This window comes from Arachis hypogaea, chromosome 2 (assembly GCF_003086295.3).
Source record: "Arachis hypogaea cultivar Tifrunner chromosome 2, arahy.Tifrunner.gnm2.J5K5, whole genome shotgun sequence".
Lineage (NCBI taxonomy): Eukaryota > Viridiplantae > Streptophyta > Magnoliopsida > Fabales > Fabaceae > Arachis > Arachis hypogaea.
In genome coordinates, this window is record NC_092037.1 from 101,506,964 (window position 1) to 101,530,301 (window position 23,338).

Here is a 23,338-nt window from a genome sequence, read left to right on the forward strand (position 1 = left end):
AAAAATTACTATGGGCAAAAAAGGAAAAAATTTTCATTAAAAATCCCGTGTCCACCTTCTTATTTCCGTGTCCACCAGTGTCTTTCGTTTAAAAGTGGACACAAAAATGAAAAAAAGTGTCCCAGAGACACTGTGTCCACTGTCCATGTCTCTCTACCCAAACACGTTTTACATATGTATTGTCCATGTCTTTGTGTCCTGTCCACCATAAACAAACGCAGCCAAAGAGAATAAGAAAAATGATAGAGAAATGCTGTTAAAATTAGGGTTAAAATAGATAGAGAAACTACATCGAATCAAATAGTTTCAACTGGCAATTCAACTGTCCGTTACATACTCTAACGTGACATGCCAGTGCCATATCACTGTCGATGACAAGATTAAATGGCCGAAAATAGGATGAGGGACTAATTAAGTACATTTTTTACAATATCAAAGACATAAATAGTATAATTGACAAATAAGAAACCAAACTAGTATAATTTGTAAATTTCATAAACTATTTTAGAGTTTAGCTAAAAAAATCAGTTATTAAGTATAAAAAATATAAAAAAATACTATATGCATAATTTTTTGTCAATCAAATTTAACTAAAGTAAATAATAAAATTTAAATGAGTAAATGAGTGAGAGTAATAAAAAATGATTTTTAATAGTCTTAAACCATTTTAGTTGGACTTAATTAATAAAACAATTTATACATTTATTGTTACTCAAAAATATATATTTAATATCTTATAAAAAAGTATTATCAACTTATCATACTATTTTAAATACAATAAACTATTTGTCTGATACGTAGTTAATTATTTTATTAGGCATATTTTTACCATTCTAATAATTGATTATTAACTTAAAACAATGTGTGAACTAATATTATAAATATTCACACAAATACATAATACTTATCTTTTATGTAAATTGAACTTTAATATAAAATAATTATATACCTACATTAAATATCACGTTAATAACAATAATTACTATACATGAATTGATTAAATAATTATCTAAAAAATAAAATTAATTAAATAATCATGTAAAAGATTGTATACAATAAATAAATCAAAATTAAAGTCGTTTAATATACATAAAACATTTTTATTACGGCATCTACTTATTTCTTTTAGTAACATTACTTTTGAAAATATCACAAAAAAATATCGTTTAATTTTAATGTACCAAAATATAAAACGTTTTATACAGTGTATAATTATATTAATTTTTTTAAATAATTATTATGTAAAAAATAATTATTTTTATTAATATGACATTATATAATTAGATGTAAACATAAAATTATTTTATAATAATAATATATTAAAATTAAATTAAAAAAATATTATTTTTAAAAATTCTAAAACAAGCGAGCTTATTAGAAGCAAATGGGCCCTTTGGTCCAATAGGAAGAAATTATGCGAGTTAAGTTGGTTAAATGATAATTAAGTTGGGTTGGTTTAGTAGTTAGCTAAATAAGTGTCAGAAGTTTGAATTTTGTTTTGTGCATGTAGCAATTTATTGGTCAGTGATAAATTCTGAAATGAAACTCAATACCACAGCGTATTAGTCTTTGACCTGTCGGGTTGGAGGATATCGTAAAAAACAAAAAAAATTGATTAAATAATCAGTTTTTATTTAAATAAGTGTTTGAATTTTAATTTTTGTAGATAAATGATTTATTGGCCAATAATAAATCTTGAAATAAAAAATAAGACGCATTATTTTTTGTTTTTGTTTTTCTCTTATTCTCTCTCTCTTCAATTTTCCATTTCTCATCATTAAGTAGACAAAATCCATAATATTACTACATTACCCTCTAGTCTCACATTTTTTTCCTCCTTTTTCCTTTGTTCCCTTATTCGTCAGTCGCGCACACACACACACCCTATTCTTTCTTTTCTTCTCTTCCCAATTCCCAATTTCACCGCACCCCAGATTCTCTCCTTCGCCTCTCTCTGCGTCTTCCCTCACCAAACTTCGATTCTCTTTCATCAGATCCGCAACATCCACATCGCCAAAACCCCTCTTTCTGCTATATCCATGACGCTTGGCTCAGCAGGATCCAGTGTCGTGGGTGAGAAACCCTTATTATACACCTCAACCGTACCTTTTCCTTTATAATATCTCTCTCGTTTTCTTTATTTTTTCTTTTTCTTTGTTGATTTTTTTGTTTCTTCGAGTTTCTAGATTTTGCTCATGTTTGTGTGCCGTTGACCTAGAACATTCGATGCGTTATTTTTTTCTCGTTAAAAACAATAATTAATAAATATAATATGTATGTTTTCTTGTTTCGTTTTATGCCGGTGGAATTTTGGATCGTGATTTCAGTTTTCTCAGCTGGGGCTTTTATTTGTTGATATTTTTTTGTGGGTTTACTTTGATTGATGTATTAATAGATTAGCCTTTTGTTTGATTTTGTGCATTTCGTTTGTAATTTGAATTTTTATTCGTGGGGTTGAGAACTTGAAAACTTGAAATGATGGTTAGTCATTAATAATACCTTGATTGAGTGATAAATGGATTGTTGCATGAGTTAATTCTGCCATTTTAATTACTGAGATTGTTCATGAAACATGTTTGTGATGATTTTGAGGTTTAATAGATATGTTACACTTGTTTTGGGTTTAAATAAATACGTTTGTGTATAAGTATGCATTATTGAAATGTTATTATGAACCACTGTGTGGCAATGTAAATTATTTCTCTTTGATATTAGAAGATGCTAATTTTTCAGCTCAATTTAAGATTGGTAGTGTGAGTTGTTAAGTGTGTGTTGTTTATTCTCGGTTGCAGTTCCTAGGAACTTCAGATTGCTGGAGGAACTTGAACGCGGAGAAAAAGGTATTGGAGATGGCACAGTTAGCTATGGAATGGATGATGGAGATGACATTTACATGCGCTCTTGGACTGGAACCATCATCGGCCCCCACAATGTAAATAGCTATGTTGCCGCATTACTTCAATTTTTCCTTTTGTATGTGTGCATTTCAGCTTATTTTGTTTAAACTATTGAATTAACATGAAGCAATTAGCTTAATCCTCAATGCTAGAATCAATTAAAGTGTGGAAGTTAGACTTTCTAAAATTTGAGACCTTACTCGCAGCTCTTAGCAACGGAGCATGTGTTTGTGCAAGATTCAACTACCCTGTCTATCTTTCTGAAACTTAAGTATGCATGATGACGTTGATGACTGCTAACTTATAATTGGTAGTGTTATTGATAATAGAATGACATAGTGTATCATATATATATATATATATATATATATATATATATGACCTTTTGTTGGGGTGTTGGATCGTTGCTATTGCCTGATTAATGTAGCGTATTTGCTCCAGTTGTAGAGAATTCTAGATTATAAGCTATTTATCTATCTATAAATTTCAAAGTTTAATTTAAGTACATCTTTTTCTCTGTAATTTACTTGAAATAATTGTGTAATTTTTCAATTTTTTTTCTCTGTTAGACTGTTCATGAGGGAAGAATTTATCAGTTGAAGCTGTTCTGTGACAAAGACTACCCAGAAAAGCCCCCAAGTGTTCGGTTTCATTCAAGGATCAACATGACTTGTGTTAATCATGAAACTGGAGTGGTATCATTTATAATTCCATACATGCTTTCAGCTTTTAAATATTTCTTGTTTAGAGCATGATGTTTTCTGATACATAAACTATGCTTACTACGACGTTTTCCACTTGAATTCTCTTTCGATAACTTTGAGATGAATGATAGCATATAGTTCTAACTAATGAGAGGAATATCGAAATATATTCCTCCTTCCCGGTGATGAGAAAGTGCAGGGTTGCCTCATCCCCATCCCTTATCACTTACGGTTTATACATGGTTTTCTGATTTAACGAACTTGATGGCAAATTTTCTTTGTAGCAAGATTTATAGACTTGTGAATGAAAACAGGTTGAACCAAAGAAATTCGGCCTTCTCGCAAACTGGCAAAGAGAGTACACTATGGAGGACATACTTACCCAGCTGAAGAAGGAAATGGCCGCCCCTCATAACCGGAAGCTTGTCCAGCCACCAGAAGGCACCTACTTTTAGCGTCCAAGGTCGCATATAGATGTCGGGATCATATTGCATTCGCAGTATGCAATATATAGTGTGTCATGCCTTTTGTGGATCATTCTGAATTCAAGATCATATTAGGGGAATGCCCCCCTCCCCAACCTCCCAAAAAAAAAGCTTCATATTTTCCCTCCCATGGCTTCAGAGTTGTTTTTAATTATCTTTGTTAACTGTGCTGAAGGGGATGCTGTTTGATTAAAAAAACAAAAAATCAAAACTGTGTGTGTCAAATATTGAAAGCAACTCTTTTTAAGTAGTAATGTTCCCTTCGGATTAATGCTTTCAATTTTCCGCTTTTATTTTCTTTCTTTCTTTATTTTTATGCATTGTAACATGTAAGTAAGCTGAAGCCAAATGGAAAAGGGGCTATTTCGATTTAGGATGGATTTGTTGCTTACTCATATATGAGGAGAAAATCGTGCATGCTCTTAAGACGTTAGAGTATATTTAACAAGTGTTTCAAACTTTTGAGTATGTAGAGCCACTTGTTTGAGATTCTATGTACTCATTTCTATTATTTAAATTTGGCAATGTGATCCTTGAAGAGGATAATAGCCATTGGTGTTTGAATTGAGTTCTATCCTACTCAAGAGATGTCACTTAGACTTTTGGATTAAGTAATCTCACTGTTAACTAAAGAAAAAATTTAACTCATTCTCTTAATAGGATATTGTGTTGATTTATTTATTATTTGATGGTGAATTTTATGATGTAGAAAGAAAGATTCTTCTACATGTATGTTTGTATTGTCAAAAGGGTAGTGTAACAAGTGTTTAGAAAAAGAGTAAATCAAGAGACAAGATTTGACATGTAATAAGGAAAATGTAGTGTATTTTGTCTTATGTAACATGTAAATAATGTATTAATTAAATAGGTTAATTATATTTATGTTAATTAATTATTAAAGATAATATTAGACCTTGTATGGTTTTTTTATTTTTGGATTTTTTGAATGTAGGCTCTCTTTTTTCAAAAATATTAACTTTACACACAAAAATTATTAATATTTATTTATTTTAATATATATTTTTTTTCTTTTTTGATGACTTAGATATATTCAGTTTCACAAATATAAAAATGTATTTACATATTTTAACCAACAAAAAACATATAATTTTACGTATTTACATACATTTAAATTAATGGTAATATTTATATATATTTAATTTAAATATTATATCAATGTATCTGTCAATATTACTCTGGGTACATATAGATATTTATAAAAAAAATATTATTCAAACATCATATATTCTTGACATCTTATAAAAATAGTTTGTTATTAATTATTTATATATTTAAATTTTTTAATTAATAAAACAAAAAAATTATATTTAATTATTTAAAAATATTGATGTCAAAATAACATTTGTAATATTGTCATTTTTATGGTGTAAAAAGAGAGAATATATATTTTGGGAGAGTTGAATTTTTTTAAGAATGAAAATTATAATAAGAAATTTTGGTTTTTGTTATAAAGGTAAATTAAAAATAAATTTAATTTTAATATAGTGTTAGTATAAAATAATTTTGGTCTTAGTGGCTTTATTGGGCCAGGTTGAACCCAATTGCTTTTGGCGTGTACTAGGGCTTGTTGCAGATGTTTTGCCACGTTCCTTTTAGAGAGTGGATTAGATCCTAACTTTATGTAACAGTGAAGTTGGTCTAGTGGTTAGTTTATAAACAAGTATTATGAATTTAAATTTTGTCTTATGCATACAGTAATTTATTAGTTATCGATAAATCCTTAAATGGCTCAGGATTCGGTGGTCCAGGTAACTTTGGACTACTTAGTGATCCAAGTAAAAAACATGTTTTTAAAGTTTTTTTATCAATTGCTATGTAGTCCTTGAACTATTTTTAATTGCAAATTAACCCCTTATATTTTATTTAATTATAGAAACTATTTTTTATTTTACAAATTATTTATTTATCATAAATCTATCATGTTCATTAACAATCATTTACAAAAACAACAACAATTATATCTTCCATGGATCCCAATTGATTAAAATATTACATTCGATCCGAGACGTTCTTGAGGAGTCATGAAATCGTGTTTCGCTGAAATCCAATCGATTGGACTATCGAACCAATCGATTGAAATTTAACCCAATCGATTGGATTTCAGTTTATCACTAAACAATCGATTGGATATTCCTGGTAAGCATGGTTTTACATAAATCAATCAATTGGTCAAAGTAACCAATCGATTGAACAATGAATTAAATGTGAAATTTATGTAATTCAATCGATTGTTTATGATTTCAATCGATTGAATTCTTCCAAACAATCGATTGATTTCAATATTCAATCGATTGGTTCTGGCTAAAAATCGATTGAACTTTGCACGTAACTTCTAATTCAATCGATTGGTTTGAAACTTCAATCGATTGGGAAGTGTCCTAAATGTGTTTTTTTCAGCATTCAATCGATTGGTATTGTAATCCAATCGATTGAAATTTCAAAATCGCTATATATTAAACCCAAACCATGCGTATTGAATTAGAAGTAACGTTTTAAAAACATTCGAACCCCCATTTCTGCACCGCTCTCTTCTCTCATCGAACCAGAAAGCTTCATCTTCTTCTCTCTTCTTCTCCAATCTCACCAACATCCACTCCGTCCTACATTCGTATTATTAAACCTCAACCAATTCATTACAAAACCCACAAAACCAGTATCCCCAAAATGGCCAGAACTAAGAACACCAAAAGAGCCAGGGTTGAGGGAGAAAGCTCTGCTTCCGCCAGACTGGTTGCTTCATCACACTACATGGCAAGGTGGCTGCCGTCTCAAAGGGCACTGAAAAACTATGTGGAGAAGTTCGAGTCTAGGCCAATTGTTCCTCCCAGGTACATAACAACCGAGTTCCTTCAGGATAGACATTTTAATTTGGTGTTGAATGCATTGCAAACACACCACTTAGTTGATTATGTACAAACTAGGGATGAGTATTACCCGCACTTGGTTAGGGCTGTTTATAGTACTTTGAATTATGTTGTTCCTGAACCTGATGAAGAGGGTGAGGTAATGCCGCTGATTGAGTTTGATTTAGGGAAACAGCATTATAGAGTTACTTTGCAAGAACTAGCTGAACAATGGAGTCTAGTTTATCATGGGGCAAAATTTACTGGTGGTCTTGCCGCAGATGAGGAATGGGGTGAATACAACAGATTAGTTGGTTTGCAGAGTTTACAATATGAGAATCCACAAATGGATGCTAGAGGTAATATAAGTTGCAGTGGGTTGGGGATTGAGCAGCGTATATTGATGTATTTGTTTTCATACATGTTGATTCCAAGAAAACATAATCATGGAATCTTGTTTAACGAAGATATTTTAGTGCTTTGGGCTATGGTGACTGGAAAGGAGATAAACTGGCCTTATTTTATGGTTCATCATATGCTTGAGATGAAGAAAGGAAAATCAAGTGTTGGTTTAGGATATGCTTGCCATTGGACCAAGATTTTCAAATGGCTTGGAATTGACTTAACTGAAGAGAAAAGTGTTGTCTTGACTAATGTAGCCAAGATTGATGACAGCACTCTAAGACAGATGGGAAGAGATCCGGATGCCCAACAACCCCAGGCTCAAGGGCAACCACAAGACCAGGTGCAAGCACAAACAGAGCCACCCCCACCACCACCCCCTCCTTCGCCAACAATGCAAGATTTGATGGATGAATTGCGAAGCATGAGAGTATATATGGAGGAGCAATTTGCTGATATGAGGCAGCGTCAAGACAGGCAAACGGAAGCTATCAATCGTCAGGGAGAAGCAATTGACTATCTATGCACTAATCTGGGCATCACAAACCCAAGGGGCATCATCCCAAGGCCTGGACCATGAAGAAATTGTTTTATAGCAATATTCTTGTACAGCTTTGATTTTTACAATTCGTATATAGAGTTCTTAAAGGTACTAGGTTTGTTTGAATTGTAAGACCTTCTTGGATGATGGAATCAATTTAGCTGACGGCTTTTTTAGTTTATCTATATTCTTAAGATGCAATCAGGTCTTGAAAACAATGTGTTTGTATGGATTCAATCGATTGTTTTGATAGTGCAATCGATTGAAGTACACTTAAACACTGTTCCAATCGATTGTTTTGTTATTTTAATCGATTGGAGTGCACTTAATAACTGTATCAATCGATTGTTTTCTAAGTGCAATCGATTGAATTATCATCAATTTCAATTTCAATCGATTGCATATAAAACCAATCGATTGATACTGTAATTAAGTGTATTCCAATCGATTAAAATAACAAAACAATCGATTGATCCGTCTAAGATTATTATTATTATTATTTGCCAAAAGCATGATTTTCGCATAACTCAGTCGATTGGTCATACGATCCAATCGATTGAATGATGAAAAAAAATTGGATTTTTGTAATTCAATCGATTGTTTAGAATTTCCAATCGATTGAATGATTCAAAACAACCTAGGTCTCACCAAATTCAATCGATTGCTTTTGTGACTCAATCGATTGAATTTACCCAAACAATATGAGTTTGCCAATTTCAATCGATTGTAGTGTGTGTGAATTCAAATTCAATCGATTGAAATGATCATTCAATCGATTGGAACGCGATGTATTACGCCTATGTCGGTCTTGTTTTCGTTTTTAAACATTATCATCTTATTCATCTATCTTATCTTTAAAATTCTATCTTCCTTTTTTAAGGTTTTATTTTGATTTAGATACTCTAATCTTATCTTTTCCTTAATATTAACATTATAAATTGGAGAATAATCCATCACCAATTATTCAATCCCACCATTAAAATCGTGTATCATTCTCTTTATAAAAAATTTCATTGTTTTTCTTTCGAACATCCATCCATCTACTGAATATCCATTTTTTTTTATTTTTTATCCGTCTTCATCGTTAATTGACAATCACCGTTGCAGCAATCAGCAAAGGTCCAATCAATTTTTTTCATTGTAGTGTTCAGAAAACAATCCATCGTTTTGATTACAAAATCGAGGTAAGTGGATAGAATCTCTAATTTTCCAATTATTCGTTTCGATACTTTATTCGTAAAAATTGATTGTGTAATGAATTTTTTTTTTATCTTTTATTAACTGACAAGACATTGAGAATAACTAAAAAGTGAATAGATGTTTTTATTTTTTATTACTAATTAGCTAGCAATCAGGGACGGACCTAGAGGGGGCGAGTAGTGGCCTGAACCCCCCAAAAATTTAAGAAATTATACTTATATATAAAATTTGTGTTTAAAAAATAAAAACAAATATTAGGTAATTTAATAGTTTTATATGTATTATTTTTCAATATGTAATAGATTTATGTCTTAATTGTTAATTCACTAATATTTTTACCTAACTAATTTAATATCATACCCTCAAGTCTTTGTACCTTTCCAATTAGTTTTTATATAATAATTTTTATATTTATTTTTTTAAAATTAATTGTTTTTTATATTAATATATTTAACATTCATATATTTATATTAATAATAACTTAAGTAGTTATGTTTTGGTAATCACATTATGTACTGTAGATATTATTTTCAAATTTTTTTAAAACTTTTGAAAGAATGAATTTTAATTAATAAGTTAGCAAACTCCCGTTATAAATTATATGGTATTTTATAAATTTGTAATGTACAATTGTTAAAGTTATATTTTATTTATGTAATTATCATATTAAAACTAAAATTGTTGGAAAAAATTATAATTATATGTATCTTAATAAATCTATTAAAAAACTAACTCCAATACCTATATGTTAATTATTTTTATAGATTAAAAAAATTATATAAAAATTGGCACCTCAATATTAAAATCTCTGGATCCGTTCCTGCTAGCAATATACGAATCTATCTATTGTATGTAATGTTATAAAATGGAGCCTACTGATTTTTTTTTTCATTGGACATTTTAAGATGTCAGGTATATTTACGGACACTGAGATGAATGAGCAATACCAGGAGGACGATGACTTTAACCAACAAGAAGAGCTAGTAAGTGACCAAGATATGATGGATGAACAGAATGAATTCGAACAAGATTTCAGAGATGAATTTACCGATGGAGCGTTTTTTTCTGAATCTGATGTGTCAGATTATATTGTTGAAGCCGCTTATGCGGTTGACTCCGTGCAAGACATTACATCTTTGAGATTTAGTGAGAATTTTGCGGAGGAAATTGGCAAATACCACTTTTCTACTTTGCAGCTTGCATTTGATTTTTATATGAAGTACTCAAAGTCGAAGGGCTTTAGTGCAAGGAAGAGCAAGACCTTCAAAAATAGTAGTTGCGAGATTTACAGACAAATGTTTGTATGCCATAGGCAAGGATTCAGGATGGAGAAATATTACACGATGGAAAAGAGGAAGAAGGAACCTAGATTGGAAACAAGAACTGGATGTCAAGCCCGAATGGATGTTAAATTTGTACCAGAAAGTGGAAGGTGGCATGTCTTTTATTTCTCTGACCAACACAACCATGATCTATTGGATACACAATTCAGTGCTATGTTGCCTGCCCACAGAAAAATGTCAGAGGCAGATAGTATGCAAATGATGAACATGCTAAAGTCAGGGATCAGCACCTCACAGATATTTGGTCTTCTAGCTAGTCAAGCAGGCGGGTACGAATTTGTTGGCTATGGTCCCAGAGATATGTACAATGAGATTGCTCGGCAAAGGCGTCAAATTCCTGGAGATGCAGCACGAGTGTTGAAGAAGTTGGAGGATATGCGGTTGAAGGATCCCCAATTATATTTCAAGGCATGTCACGATTCAAGAGGTTTGTTACGTAATTTGTTCTGGTCTGATGGGATTAGCCAACTAGACTACCGACTCTTCGGGGATGTTATAGCTTTTGATGCTACGTACAAGAAGAACAAGTATAGTTGTCCATTAGTAATATTCAGCGGGGTTAACCACCACAACCAAACAATTGTTTTTGCTGCTGCGTTAATTGCGGACGAAACTACTGATACATATGTTTGGCTCCTGCGTCAGCTCATGTTTGCAATGAGGGGCAAGACCCCGACCTCAATCATAACTGATGGGGCCATGGCGATTAGGAATGCAGTGAGAGATGTATTTCCCGAAGTCAGACATAGATTATGCGCTTGGCACCTTATTCGAAATGCAACTAGCAATGTTGGGAATCCATCGTTTACATCTAAATTTAGAAAAATTATGACAGGAGACTACGAGATTCCCGTGTTTAAGCGTAAGTGGGTTCAGCTTATTGAAGAATTTGGCATTGAGGATAAGCCCTGGGTGATCAACATGTACGAAGAGAAGCATATGTGGGCTACTGCATATCTAAGAGGAAAATTCTTTGCTGGCTTTAGAACTACATCAAGATGTGAAGGTTTACACTCAGTTGTGGGAAGGTATGTGGGGTCGCGGTATGATTTGACAAGTTTTGTAGAGCATTTTCAAAGGTGTGTAGCACACATGCGCTTTAACGAATTCAATGCTGATTATGAATCTACACGTGGGGTGCCCGTCATGCAAACTTGTATAGAGCTGCTAGAGAGATATGCTGCTGAGTTATACACTCATGAGATATTTCTTTTCTTTCGGCCATTTCTCTCCAGAGCTGGATCAATGCGAGTTCTGAACATAGATAATACCGATGATTGCATAAAGTACACTGTGTGTAAGCATGGGAGGCCCGATTTTACGTGGACCGTTGATTTTCGTCAAGAAGAAATGATCTTCATGTGTACCTGTTTACGAATGGAGTCATTTGGTATTCCCTGCGAACATATTGTGAAAGTTCTGGTTGACAGAGACATCCGTGAGATTCCCCGGTCATTGGTATTGGATAGATGGACAAAAAAGGTTAAATCAGCACTCAATGATCCAAGTGGGTTCACCAGGGATGCTGTTGTTATTAGTCGTCAAAGTGCTTTGGTGGAATTTTCTAAACAACTGGCTGCTGTTGCTGCTAAAGTACCAGAGAGATACGAAGAGACACGTGATTTAATTATGGGATTGTACTCATCTTACAAGGCTGCAGACGAAGGAGATAATCAACCTCACTCAGGTGTAGCTAGAAGTAGCAATCCGTATGTGCATCCAACCACTGGAGGCTCAGGACAGCCATCTAAGAGGAAGAAGCGGCAACGTTGTAGTGTTTGTCAAATGGAAGGACATAAGAAGACAACATGTCCTTGGCAAAAGGACATTGACAACAACGTTATAGAAAATGAAGCAATCGGTTCGGACGATGGAGACATGTGTACCGAAGCGACGGCTGAGTTAGATAGTGATAGTTAGCAACGTCCATAAACTTTAATGTTTTTGGGTAGAAAATCAGTTCCGTAACTGTATTTTTTCTTTTTTACTATATTGATGAGATTTTATACATTCTTCCAATAGTCGTGCTTATGCTTTCTAGGTGTAATGAGATTTTATTAATATTTTTTGTCTATTTAGAATTATCGTAATTAGTATTCAACTGTTGTTTAGTGCTGCCGTGCTGGCTACTTATATATATTAATTATTTGATAAATCATAATCAAAGTTCTGAAAACCGGACCGGACCGTCCAGTCGATTCCGGTTCAATTGAGAACCAGCAATGTACGCGATCCGGTCCTTTATTTATAACCGTTCGAAACAAAACCGCTGAAAAACCTCTGAATCGGCTGAGAACCGGTCGGGTGGACCGGACCGGTAACCGGCCGGTTCAGAAAAAACGACGCCTCTCTTAATTAAAAAAAAAAAAACGGATCCACTCCACCTCTCCACCCAAACCCCCCCTTTCCCAATCATTCATTTATTTCATTTCACTAATCACTCCCTGGAGAACTCTGAAGCAAAGGAACCCTAGCCCTCCATCGTCGCCGCCGCCGTTTCCAGTTCCTCAGCGCCGCCGCCGTCTCCAGTTCCTCAGCACCGCCGCTTCTTCCTGTTCCCCGTGTCCGGAACCCAGTAAATCGACAGGTCCTCGACGGCTCTTCATCTTAACTCACCAAACCAAAACCCTAGGTTCTCTCTGCAATGTGCAACGGTTCTGCCGCAGTGCTGCCGCCGTCCGTGCTGTCGGCGCCGTCCGTGGCCTGGCCTTCTCTTGTAGCTCGGCGTCCTGCTTTCCTGTCATCCGTCCGACCTCCGTGGCTATCTCTGTTTTGTTGGCTTGGAGCAACTTGCTGCCGTATCGCCGCTCGCCGTCGTCTCCCGGGTAGCCGTCGTCTCCCTGGTCGCCGTCCGTGCCTCCATCGAAGGTTAGTGTCTAGGGCTTTTTTGTTCGTGTCTCCGTCTTCTCTCCCCAGAGCCTCTGTTTGTTGATCTTTAATGTGAAATTGTGAAATTGATAATCTTTGCTGTTTGGTACTTGCTGCTGCTGTTTTAGTGTTTTTTAACTTGACTCAACTGTTTATGAATTTTTGTTGATAGATTTATCGATTTTGGTATTTAGGGTGATTATTTGGTTCTGATTGTTGATGATTGTTGTATTTGTTTATGCTGTTTGTTGTATTTGGGGATTTTAGCTTTTGAATGTGTATTATCTCTGATTGTTAGGGTTCTAGGTTCTGATTGTGGTGTTTTTAAGAGACGTTCTTGAGGCACACTAGTCCAATCAGCCGATGTTGCTTCTCTGCTTCCGGGAACAATATTGCTAGTGCTTCTCTAGATGGAACTGTTAGGTAAGCTTGACTGGTGATGAAGACAAACATATCAAGATTATTACTCGGAAAAATGGAGCAGTCTTGATAATTTCAGTTTTGACTGTACCCATTCTAATACATGTGGTTTTGCAGTGTCTTGGACATAAAGTGCAGTCATGTGGAACCTATTTTTGTATCTGCAGCAGCATCTGGAGGGTATTTATAAAATTTTGTATCATTTTTTGGTTGACATATTGATTTTTTTGTTTGGTCATTTGATATTCTATTTTAACAGTATTTTACTCCAATTTAGTTTCGATATGTACATTTACTGGTTTGTTCATACTGACATTGCTGTTCATACTGAATTATGAAACTGCCTATGGGTTGTTCATACTGAATTACTGAAATTACTGTTCTGTTTGCTGTTCATACTGAGATTATTGTTCTGTTAGTTATTATCTGATAATATCCGAAAAATTGATATGAAACTGCTTCTGGTTTATTATTATTATTAGTTATTTTGAGAAAATAAAAAATTAATTTTGAACTGATTTAGTATGATTTAGAATGATTTATTACTTTTGTTTCCAATTCTATATATATGGGGAATTGGTTTGTTATCAGCAGGATAAAGTAGCACAATTACAGGAACATATGCAAGACAATTCTATATATATGAATGCATGGCTCAATGTGGTTCAATCAATTTAACTTTCTTTTGCACTCATTCCACTTCTTACATTGGTGTCTAAGGAAGAGGTCATGGGTACTTTTAGAATAGGCCTATTGTAGAGGAAAGCTTTGTTTGCATTCTAACTTTTGTAGAATTGATTTTGATGTATACTAATAATGTTTGGTAATTCGTCTAAGAGTGATTTCTTCCTTCCAAAAAATAAATGATTCGAAATATATCATGTTATGACTTTGTGAAATAGTATAATAGTATTTTTTTTAATTGACTAAAAAAACTGAATAAACCGAACCAAACCAAACCGATTTTAATTGGTTTGGTTTGGTTCGGATGGCTTCGATAAAAAAATCGAACCAAACCGAACCGCAGTTTAATTAGACAATCGGATCGGATGACTTTTCACTCAAAAACCGAACCAAACCGCACCGCGAACACCCCTAGTTGTAACGAACTAAGATTCGGGTTTTAAAACTAATCAGTCACAAATATAAATAACGATTACAAGAATTTATTTTCATAAACACGATTAAAATGGATAAATTTAAGGTTGGAGTAGAACAAAAATGTGTTTTCATTTTTTCTACTTTAATATTTTTTCATCATTTTAGAAACAAGAAGTAACAAAATAATATTATTTTCTTAATAAGTAAGAGAACATCGTCATGGTTTTATTTTGCTTTATTTATTTACAAATTTATCACTTATAGTTTGAAATAATATTTGTATGGGATGGTTGTTAAAATAATGTTTGTATGAGATGGTTATTGAAATAATCAATGGGAATGACATTAAAAATATGTGTTTCTAAAATCAATTAAACTAAAACTCCATACGGTGCATAGAAATAGAGTAAAATTGAGAAAAGTAACGAAGCAATACATTTCTGTTTAAGAAGTCATTTAAAGAAATTTGCAAGAAGTACATCCACTAACTCTAACAAATAAATACGCACTAACCAAAGTATTACACTCTATCTAGATTAATTATAAGAACTGTGCATATTCCAAAACTTCTCGACCGATGCTATAATCTGTGGCTTCTTATAGTTGATCCGACTCCGGAGTATATGCACCGCGGTTATCATGCGAATATCGTGATCATCAAGCTAGAAATTATACATTATGAATTAGTACCAAAAAATAGGGATTAAATATTAGAGATTTGTTTTATAAATGCTCACCTTGTTGTTACCATATGGCTTAAATTCATAAGTCATATCCATCCACTTCATCACCCAAGTTGCAGAGTTCAAGCTTGAGGAACATTGAGGTATATCTTCTGGTCTTTCAATTTTGTAGTCATGAAATTGTTTATTATACTCTTGAATGCCATCATCCTTGTAAAAATTCGACGTGATGACTTGCTCCAGTACGTGTGCCTGATTTCATTTCACTGGTTAAATAATAAAAACATAATAAGATCTAATAAGCTTATGTAAATTTTTCCACGGACTTACTAGTGTCTTCATAACACGTTCACGATAGCGAATTCTGTCATCATTAAAATGGGTGTCCATGTGATAAATTGTATGCTCGCAAACCGATATTACCATTAGATACCAGTGGTCATCCTCTTGAATAGGAACGTATATCTAAACCATAAAAATTTGCCCCTCGGTTATGTATGCTGATAATGGAAAACTGTATCCAACAATGAATCTTAAGAAAAAATTCTTACAAATTTTAAATCAGCAGTAGGTTGCATAAATTTATAAATGTAGTCTTCCATCTTCTTCTTTAAATCTTTCTTGTTGAAGACATCCACCTAGTTCATTAATGCAAACCAATATAGTCTTTAGTACATGATAAAGAAGTATAGTTCTATTTCATCATTACATTTGTAACTAAAGATAAATGAACTTATCTTTTCAGGGTTATAGAACATACCACAAATCTCGGTGGAAGTTGCCATGTTGTCTTGAAACTTACATCAGATTGATCATCAGTGCATTTCAATGCCGCTAATTCAAGAATCTGGATCACAATCCAAATATATATTAAGAGATCATGCCCAGAACCGAACGTAGATTACCTAATAGATTACTTCTGTACCTTATCAGTAATGGCTCTGTCAGGTATGAAATGTGCAAAGTCTGATCTAGTTGCTCTGATTGTATTTGTTACGACAAGTTCTTCACTGTATCCATTAAAAACCGAAACACATTAGATTGGCCCTCATTCATCGACAACAAAGAAAATATCAAATTAACTTACGATGGATCTAGCGATGCTGAAAATATATATGCACAGGCCTTTATCTGATCTTCCAAAAGACGCATGGTTGGAGTTGGCATAAATTGACACTGCATTGACTACAAATTTTAATACAAAAGTATTAGCAACTCATCACTAAATGTAATAATTAGCAGTGCCCATAAGAAACTATATAATTTAAGTGGTAATTACGCTAGTAATGGAAAAGAAATAAACAGCTCTTCTATAGTCTTTTGTGGGTTGGCTCAGTGCATAAGACGCCTTCGATTTATTGACTGATTTGGGCTCAATCTTTGGCTTTCTAATTCCGCCTGGGTGAGTGAACGGTAATTTTTTCTGCGTCTCCATAATGCTCTTACCCTAAGAAAAAAAAACAGTTTCAGTATATTCTTATTATCATGTTAAGAATATCAAATAATAAGAGTTATGAAATTTTACTATACATGCATATACCTTTGACATATTTTTCTTTTTTGGTGCGGATCTTATAGATGGAGATACTGGTTTGTCCATATTGATCTTGATGTGGAACGGATCATCGTGGGTGAAAGACATATGATCCAGTACAGTAAGATCATCCTCATCGTCTGATATAGCCGTATGAATATCAATAGTTGAACTCTTAGCCTTCAATCTTGAGATCGGATGTGTGTTTTGTACAGAGAGCTTGGTCGGAGTCTCGGAATCATTGTTCAGACTGAGTTGTGATATCATTGTCTCAATGCGGCTTACAGATTCAAGGATTTTATCAATTATTACGTCTCGAGCAATGTTTACAACTCTTATTGACTGCAAAAAAGAATGGTAAAAAAGGTTATAATATATAAATTATTTAACATCATATATATTAATTACTGTTTGTCACATCAAATTACCTCTATGCTAGAGAGGACATTGTCCACTTTACTAGACAATTCTTGAATTTTATTTAGATTCTCGCTTTGAATAACATCGTCAAAAATAACTTGGTCATCCTGTAGAAAATAAAAAACATAAAATTTTAAATTACTCGTAATACATTATACTAGAAATTAAAAACCCATTAAGTCTTACCTTAGCACTAGGAATTGTAGTTCCAAGTTGGTCACCAAAATCAACTTTGATAACATCACAGTCCAGTGACAAATTCTGTGTGTTACATGCATCATTGGAGACCCCTACTATATCTTCTTTAGAAGGAGTATCCATAATTATTATCAACGGAAGAATATATTACGAGTAGACTTAGTTGAAAGGCAAATATTTAAAATAATTTGTCAACGTATAAAAATTTAGTCGGCTTGAACACATATATATACCCAAAAAAGATAACAAAATTTTAATTCTATCTTTTTAAAATTTTTTAAATCAACCGAATAATCTTAAAACTCTTTAAGATATCTTATCTTTTAATTAAAAACAATTACATTTCAAATTTTAAATTAATTTTTATTTCCAATTTAAGAAAAATTAAATTTGAAGAATTCATATAATTATATCTTATCTATAATTATTTTTAAGTAGATAAATAATAATAATAATAATAATAATAGACGCATTAGATTAATAACTAAATAAAACAAGATTCAAAACTGGTAGATAGGCCACCAATCGATTGAAATAATAAAAGATTCTCATTCAATCGATTGCACTTAGAAAACAATCGATTGAAGCAGTAACTAAATCGACTCCAATCGATTACTATAACAACACAATCGATTGAATGAGAGGTGTGTGTATTATTCAATCGATTGAATTAAAATCCAATCGATTGAAATAGTATATATAAGAGTACTCCAATCGATTTCACTGAAAATTCAATCGATTGCAATAGAAATAAATCGATTGCATTAGAAAATAAGTTTACAACAATCGATTTTACTACCTTTTCAATCGATTGTTTTGTTATTTTAATCGATTGGAATACACTTAATTACAGTATCAATCGATTGGTTTTATATGCAATCGATTGAAATTGAAATTGATGATAATTCAATCGATTGCACTTAGAAAATAATCGATTGATACAGTTATTAAGTGCACTCCAATCGATTAAAATAACAAAACAATCGATTGGAACAGTGTTTAAGTGTACTTCAATCGATTGCACTATCAAAACAATCGATTGAATCCATACAAACACATTGTTTTCAAGACCTGATTGCATCTTAAGAATATAGATAAACTAAAAAAGCCGTCAGCTAAATTGATTCCATCATCCAAGAAGGTCTTACAATTCAAACAAACCTAGTACCTTTAAGAACTCTATATACGAATTGTAAAAATCAAAGCTGTACAAGAATATTGCTATAAAACAATTTCTTCATGGTCCAGGCCTTGGGATGATGCCCCTTGGGTTTGTGATGCCCAGATTAGTGCATAGATAGTCAATTGCTTCTCCCTGACGATTGATAGCTTCCGTTTGCCTGTCTTGACGCTGCCTCATATCAGCAAATTGCTCCTCCATATATACTCTCATGCTTCGCAATTCATCCATCAAATCTTGCATTGTTGGCGAAGGAGGGGGTGGTGGTGGGGGTGGCTCTGTTTGTGCTTGCACCTGGTCTTGTGGTTGCCCTTGAGCCTGGGGTTGTTGGGCATCCGGATCTCTTCCCATCTGTCTTAGAGTGCTGTCATCAATCTTGGCTACATTAGTCAAGACAACACTTTTCTCTTCAGTCAAGTCAATTCCAAGCCATTTGAAAATCTTGGTCCAATGGCAAGCATATCCTAAACCAACACTTGATTTTCCTTTCTTCATCTCAAGCATATGATGAACCATAAAATAAGGCCGGTTTATCTCCTTTCCAGTCACCATAGCCCAAAGCACTAAAATATCTTCGTTAAACAAGATTCCATGATTATGTTTTCTTGGAATCAACATGTATGAAAACAAATACATCAATATACGCTGCTCAATCCCCAACCCACTGCAACTTATATTACCTCTAGCATCCATTTGTGGATTCTCATATTGTAAACTCTGCAAACCAACTAATCTGTTGTATTCACCCCATTCCTCATCTGCGGCAATACCACCAGTAAATTTTGCCCCATGATAAACTAGACTCCATTGTTCAGCTAGTTCTTGCAAAGTAACTCTATAATGCTGTTTCCCTAAATCAAACTCAATCAGCGGCATTACCTCACCCTCTTCATCAGGTTCAGGAACAACATAATTCAAAGTACTATAAACAGCCCTAACCAAGTGCGGGTAATACTCATCCCTAGTTTGTACATAATCAACTAAGTGCTGTGTTTGTAATGCATTCAACACCAAATTAAAACGTCTATCCTGAAGGAACTCGGCTGTTATGTACCTGGGAGGAACAATTGGCCTTGACTCGAACTTCTCCACATAGTTTTTCAGTGCCCTTTGAGACGGCAGCCACCTTGCCATGTAGTGGGATGAAGCAATGAGTCTGGCAGGGGCAGAGCTTTCTCCCTCAACCCTGGCTCTTTTGGCGTTCTTAGTTCTGGCCATTATGGGGATACTGGTTTTGTGGGTTTTGTACGGATTTTGATTAGGGTTGGAATTATGTATCTAGTTTGGAGTGGGTGTGGGTGAGAATGGAGAAGAAGAAGAGAGAAGCTTTCTGGTTTTAGAGAGAAGCTTTCTGGTTTTTAGAGAGAGGAGAGAGTGGCGTTCGAATGAAAAGGTGGAGAGAATGGGTGTGAATACGCAGGGTTATCAGCTTTAATACACAGCACATTTCAAAATTCAATCGATTGGATTACGCCACCAATCGATTGAATTTGGCAAAAAGTTCACTGTCGTCACTTTTCAATCGATTGGATTGAATTATCAATCGATTGAATTTGGCCAAAGAAATCAAAGTCATCACATTTCAATCGATTGGGTAACATTACCAATCGATTGAACTCGGCAAAAAATTCGACTTCATCACCTTCCAATCGATTGGATTAAATTACCAATCGATTGAATTTGGCTAAAACTTCAATGTCATCACTTTCCAATCGATTGTATTTGGCAAATCCATGTTGTTTTCGTGAATGCAATCGATTGAGTAACAAAAACAATCGATTGTTTTGAGGCATTCAATCGATTGTTTTGTGATACACTGTAATCCAATCGATTGAGTATCATTCAATCGATTGTTTTGATAAACCAATCGATTGAATTTCAAGGAAACACGATTTGAAAGTCATGGAGGAACTTCACGAGATCAAACATAATATTTTACTCGACTGGAATATAATTAGTTGTTGTTTTGTATTTTTTTGTTAATAAATATAATTTTTAATTGATAAATAAATAATTTGTAAAATAAAAAATAGTTTCTATAATTAAATAAAATATAAGGGGTTAATTTGCAATTAAAAATAGCTCAAGGACTACATAGCAATTGATAAAAAAACTTTAAAAACATGTTTTTTACTTGGATCACTAAGTAGTCCAAAGTTACCTGGACCACCGAATCCTGAGCCTCCTTAAATATAGTTTAGTACTACTGCGAATTAATCCTTGATATGTCGGATTGAGGAATACCATAAAAAAATATAATGTTTATTGAAAATATAAAATTTTGAAGCTTTCAATGTTTTTGTAATACATTTATCAAAATAAGTCAAAGATTTATTTTGAGTGACTTTAACGTATGTCTTTTAGCAACACTATTTTTATTATTTTTGTTTCTTTTTAGTACTATAACTAAGACAACCAAAGTAGTTTTGGTTCATTATAATGACCTGATAAATGTTTTAAACCCTAAATTAAAATAGAAGTTGTTCTATCATACAATTACTACCAAGTTACATTCTCTATCTAAGGTCAATTCATATTGAATCTCATCCTTATTCTATAGTCATTTCATGTTAAAAAATTTAATTGATTATGCAATAAGTTAGACTTTTAGATGACGGTGTGAAAGTCATGAATGAGTACGTAGGTATTCTAATTATGTTACTCAATTGTTTGGCACCCACTAATTGCGCATATGGTATCATATTATTGTAGGTGTCACATGTCACATGACCAAATTAAAAAAAAAGGTTATTCTAATAATATAAGCAAGTGGCTTGGGACATAAATTTGCAATTAGCCAATTGGCACCAAATGTGCGTCAGTGCGTGAGATTAAAGTATTATAAAAAAGTATCTAACATTTTTTTTTTAAAGAATATTTTGTTTGTACGGCAACCCACAATGTATCTTTGTGAATTGTTAAGAATTTTTAGGAGGATTCTCTATTTCTCATTCACATTCTCTCTATTTTTTATTTTTAAATTGCAATAGGGTTTACATGTTTATTTTTAGGTGGATTCTCTATTTCTCACTCACATTCTCTGTATTAGTTGTCTTTTTGGCATTCTTTTTGGAGTAAAAGAATCACGTTTTATGCATCTCTAAAATGTTGCATTTTTTTATATTTACAAAATGTACAAATTCTTTATATATTTTGAAAGGATTTTCTCTTCGGGAATCGCGTTTATACTTTATATATCTTTAAAATGTTGATTTTTTTTTATATTTTGAAGAATGACCAAATATAAAACAATAAGTAAAATAATAATTATTTTCTTTACCACCTCACTCTTATTTTAACTTCAAACTAGGGGTGGCAACGGGGCGGGTTTTTGCTCTACCCGATCCGTACCGTTTTACAACAACCCGCATAAAACTCGTTTCATTTCTATTCGTGGATAGTAAAACATTGAAACCTAATCCGCTCATGTGGATACTCATCCCGCCTCTACTGTCCCTATAATTATTAAAATCCAACAAATAAAATTAAATTTCAAAATTTATATAACTATCATCACATACATAACATAAATTAAAGTAAAAACTTAAATATAATACAATATTATTAATCATTTATTAATTATTTTACATATATTATACGTATTATATATTAAAATTATATATATTATATATATACAGGGGCGGACAGGAGCGGATATTACCTAAGGATATAATTCTCCACATAAAAGCGTTTTTTTATACAGGTCTTTACAAGTCATTTATATTAACGCGCTTCGAACTGTTACTGCACGTTTTCATTGCACCTTCTTCTTCTTCTTGCTGCACATTCTTCTTCCTCTTCCTCTTCTTCTTCTTTTCTTTCTTTTCTTACCTTCTCTTTTTCGTTCTTCGTTTACATGCTTGTCTCTCTGTTTTCTTTTTTCGTTATTCTCGATTTCCATTGTTTGTTGACATCAAGCTCTGAAATCGTTTTTGAAGAAGAAGAAGCAGCAGAAGATAAGGAGGAAAAAGAGAAAGAATTCTGAATTATGCATAAGGTGTACTTCAACGAATTTTGGGTGTATTTCTGTAATCGTTTGGGTGTATTTCTGAAGTTCCATTATCTTCAAATTTGACAAGAAACTTGTTTTCATGGAGGAAGAAGAAGAAGAGTCGTTCATAATGCATGGTGAGTAGCGCGCTTTGGAAACATGAAGTGGTTGAATAACGTGCGTTTATTTACTCTTGAATGTGGGAGTATAATGCGTGTGTTTTGTTGGGCTTGTGCCAACTTGTAAGACTTGTAAGCCAAAAAAATTTATATGTGTAGCAGGTCTCATTACCTAAACCTGACCCCATCCCGCCACTCCCAAGAATCCACCTCGAGCGGGTAGGAACGGAGTGGGTATCTGCAGATTCGGATGGTGTTGCTATCCCTAGTTCAAACTATTATTTTATATTTTTTTTGTTTTTGACCAAAAAATAAGAAGATTTAAACTGGTGATTTCGTAACTGAATATGAGGAGACTATGTCATTTGAACTATAATTCATTAGCTGT

General features: G+C 33.2%; 1 protein-coding gene across 1 annotated transcript; it reads left to right on the forward strand.

Annotated features, from left to right (window-relative positions):
- Positions 1–1,734: 1,734 nt before the first annotated feature.
- Positions 1,735–4,459, forward strand: LOC112758307 (ubiquitin-conjugating enzyme E2 variant 1C). Its single transcript, XM_025806938.3, has 4 exons — positions 1,735–2,073; positions 2,793–2,932; positions 3,467–3,592; positions 3,916–4,459. Exons 1-4 carry the CDS (start codon positions 2,040–2,042, stop codon positions 4,054–4,056), a joined length of 441 nt encoding a protein of 146 aa, XP_025662723.1. The 5' UTR covers positions 1,735–2,039; the 3' UTR covers positions 4,057–4,459.
- The last annotated feature ends 18,879 nt before the right edge of the window (positions 4,460–23,338 follow it).

What these genes read in the sequence shown, in the direction of transcription:
- LOC112758307 (XM_025806938.3), top strand. Translation starts at nt 2,040, where the DNA reads ATGACGCTTGGCTCAGCAGGATCCAGTGTCGTGG. An exon ending in AGCAGGATCCAGTGTCGTGG is followed by an intron (nt 2,074 to 2,792) that starts GTGAGAAACCCT and finishes TCTCGGTTGCAG; the next exon opens with TTCCTAGGAACTTCAGATTG. An exon ending in CCATCATCGGCCCCCACAAT is followed by an intron (nt 2,933 to 3,466) that starts GTAAATAGCTAT and finishes TTTCTCTGTTAG; the next exon opens with ACTGTTCATGAGGGAAGAAT.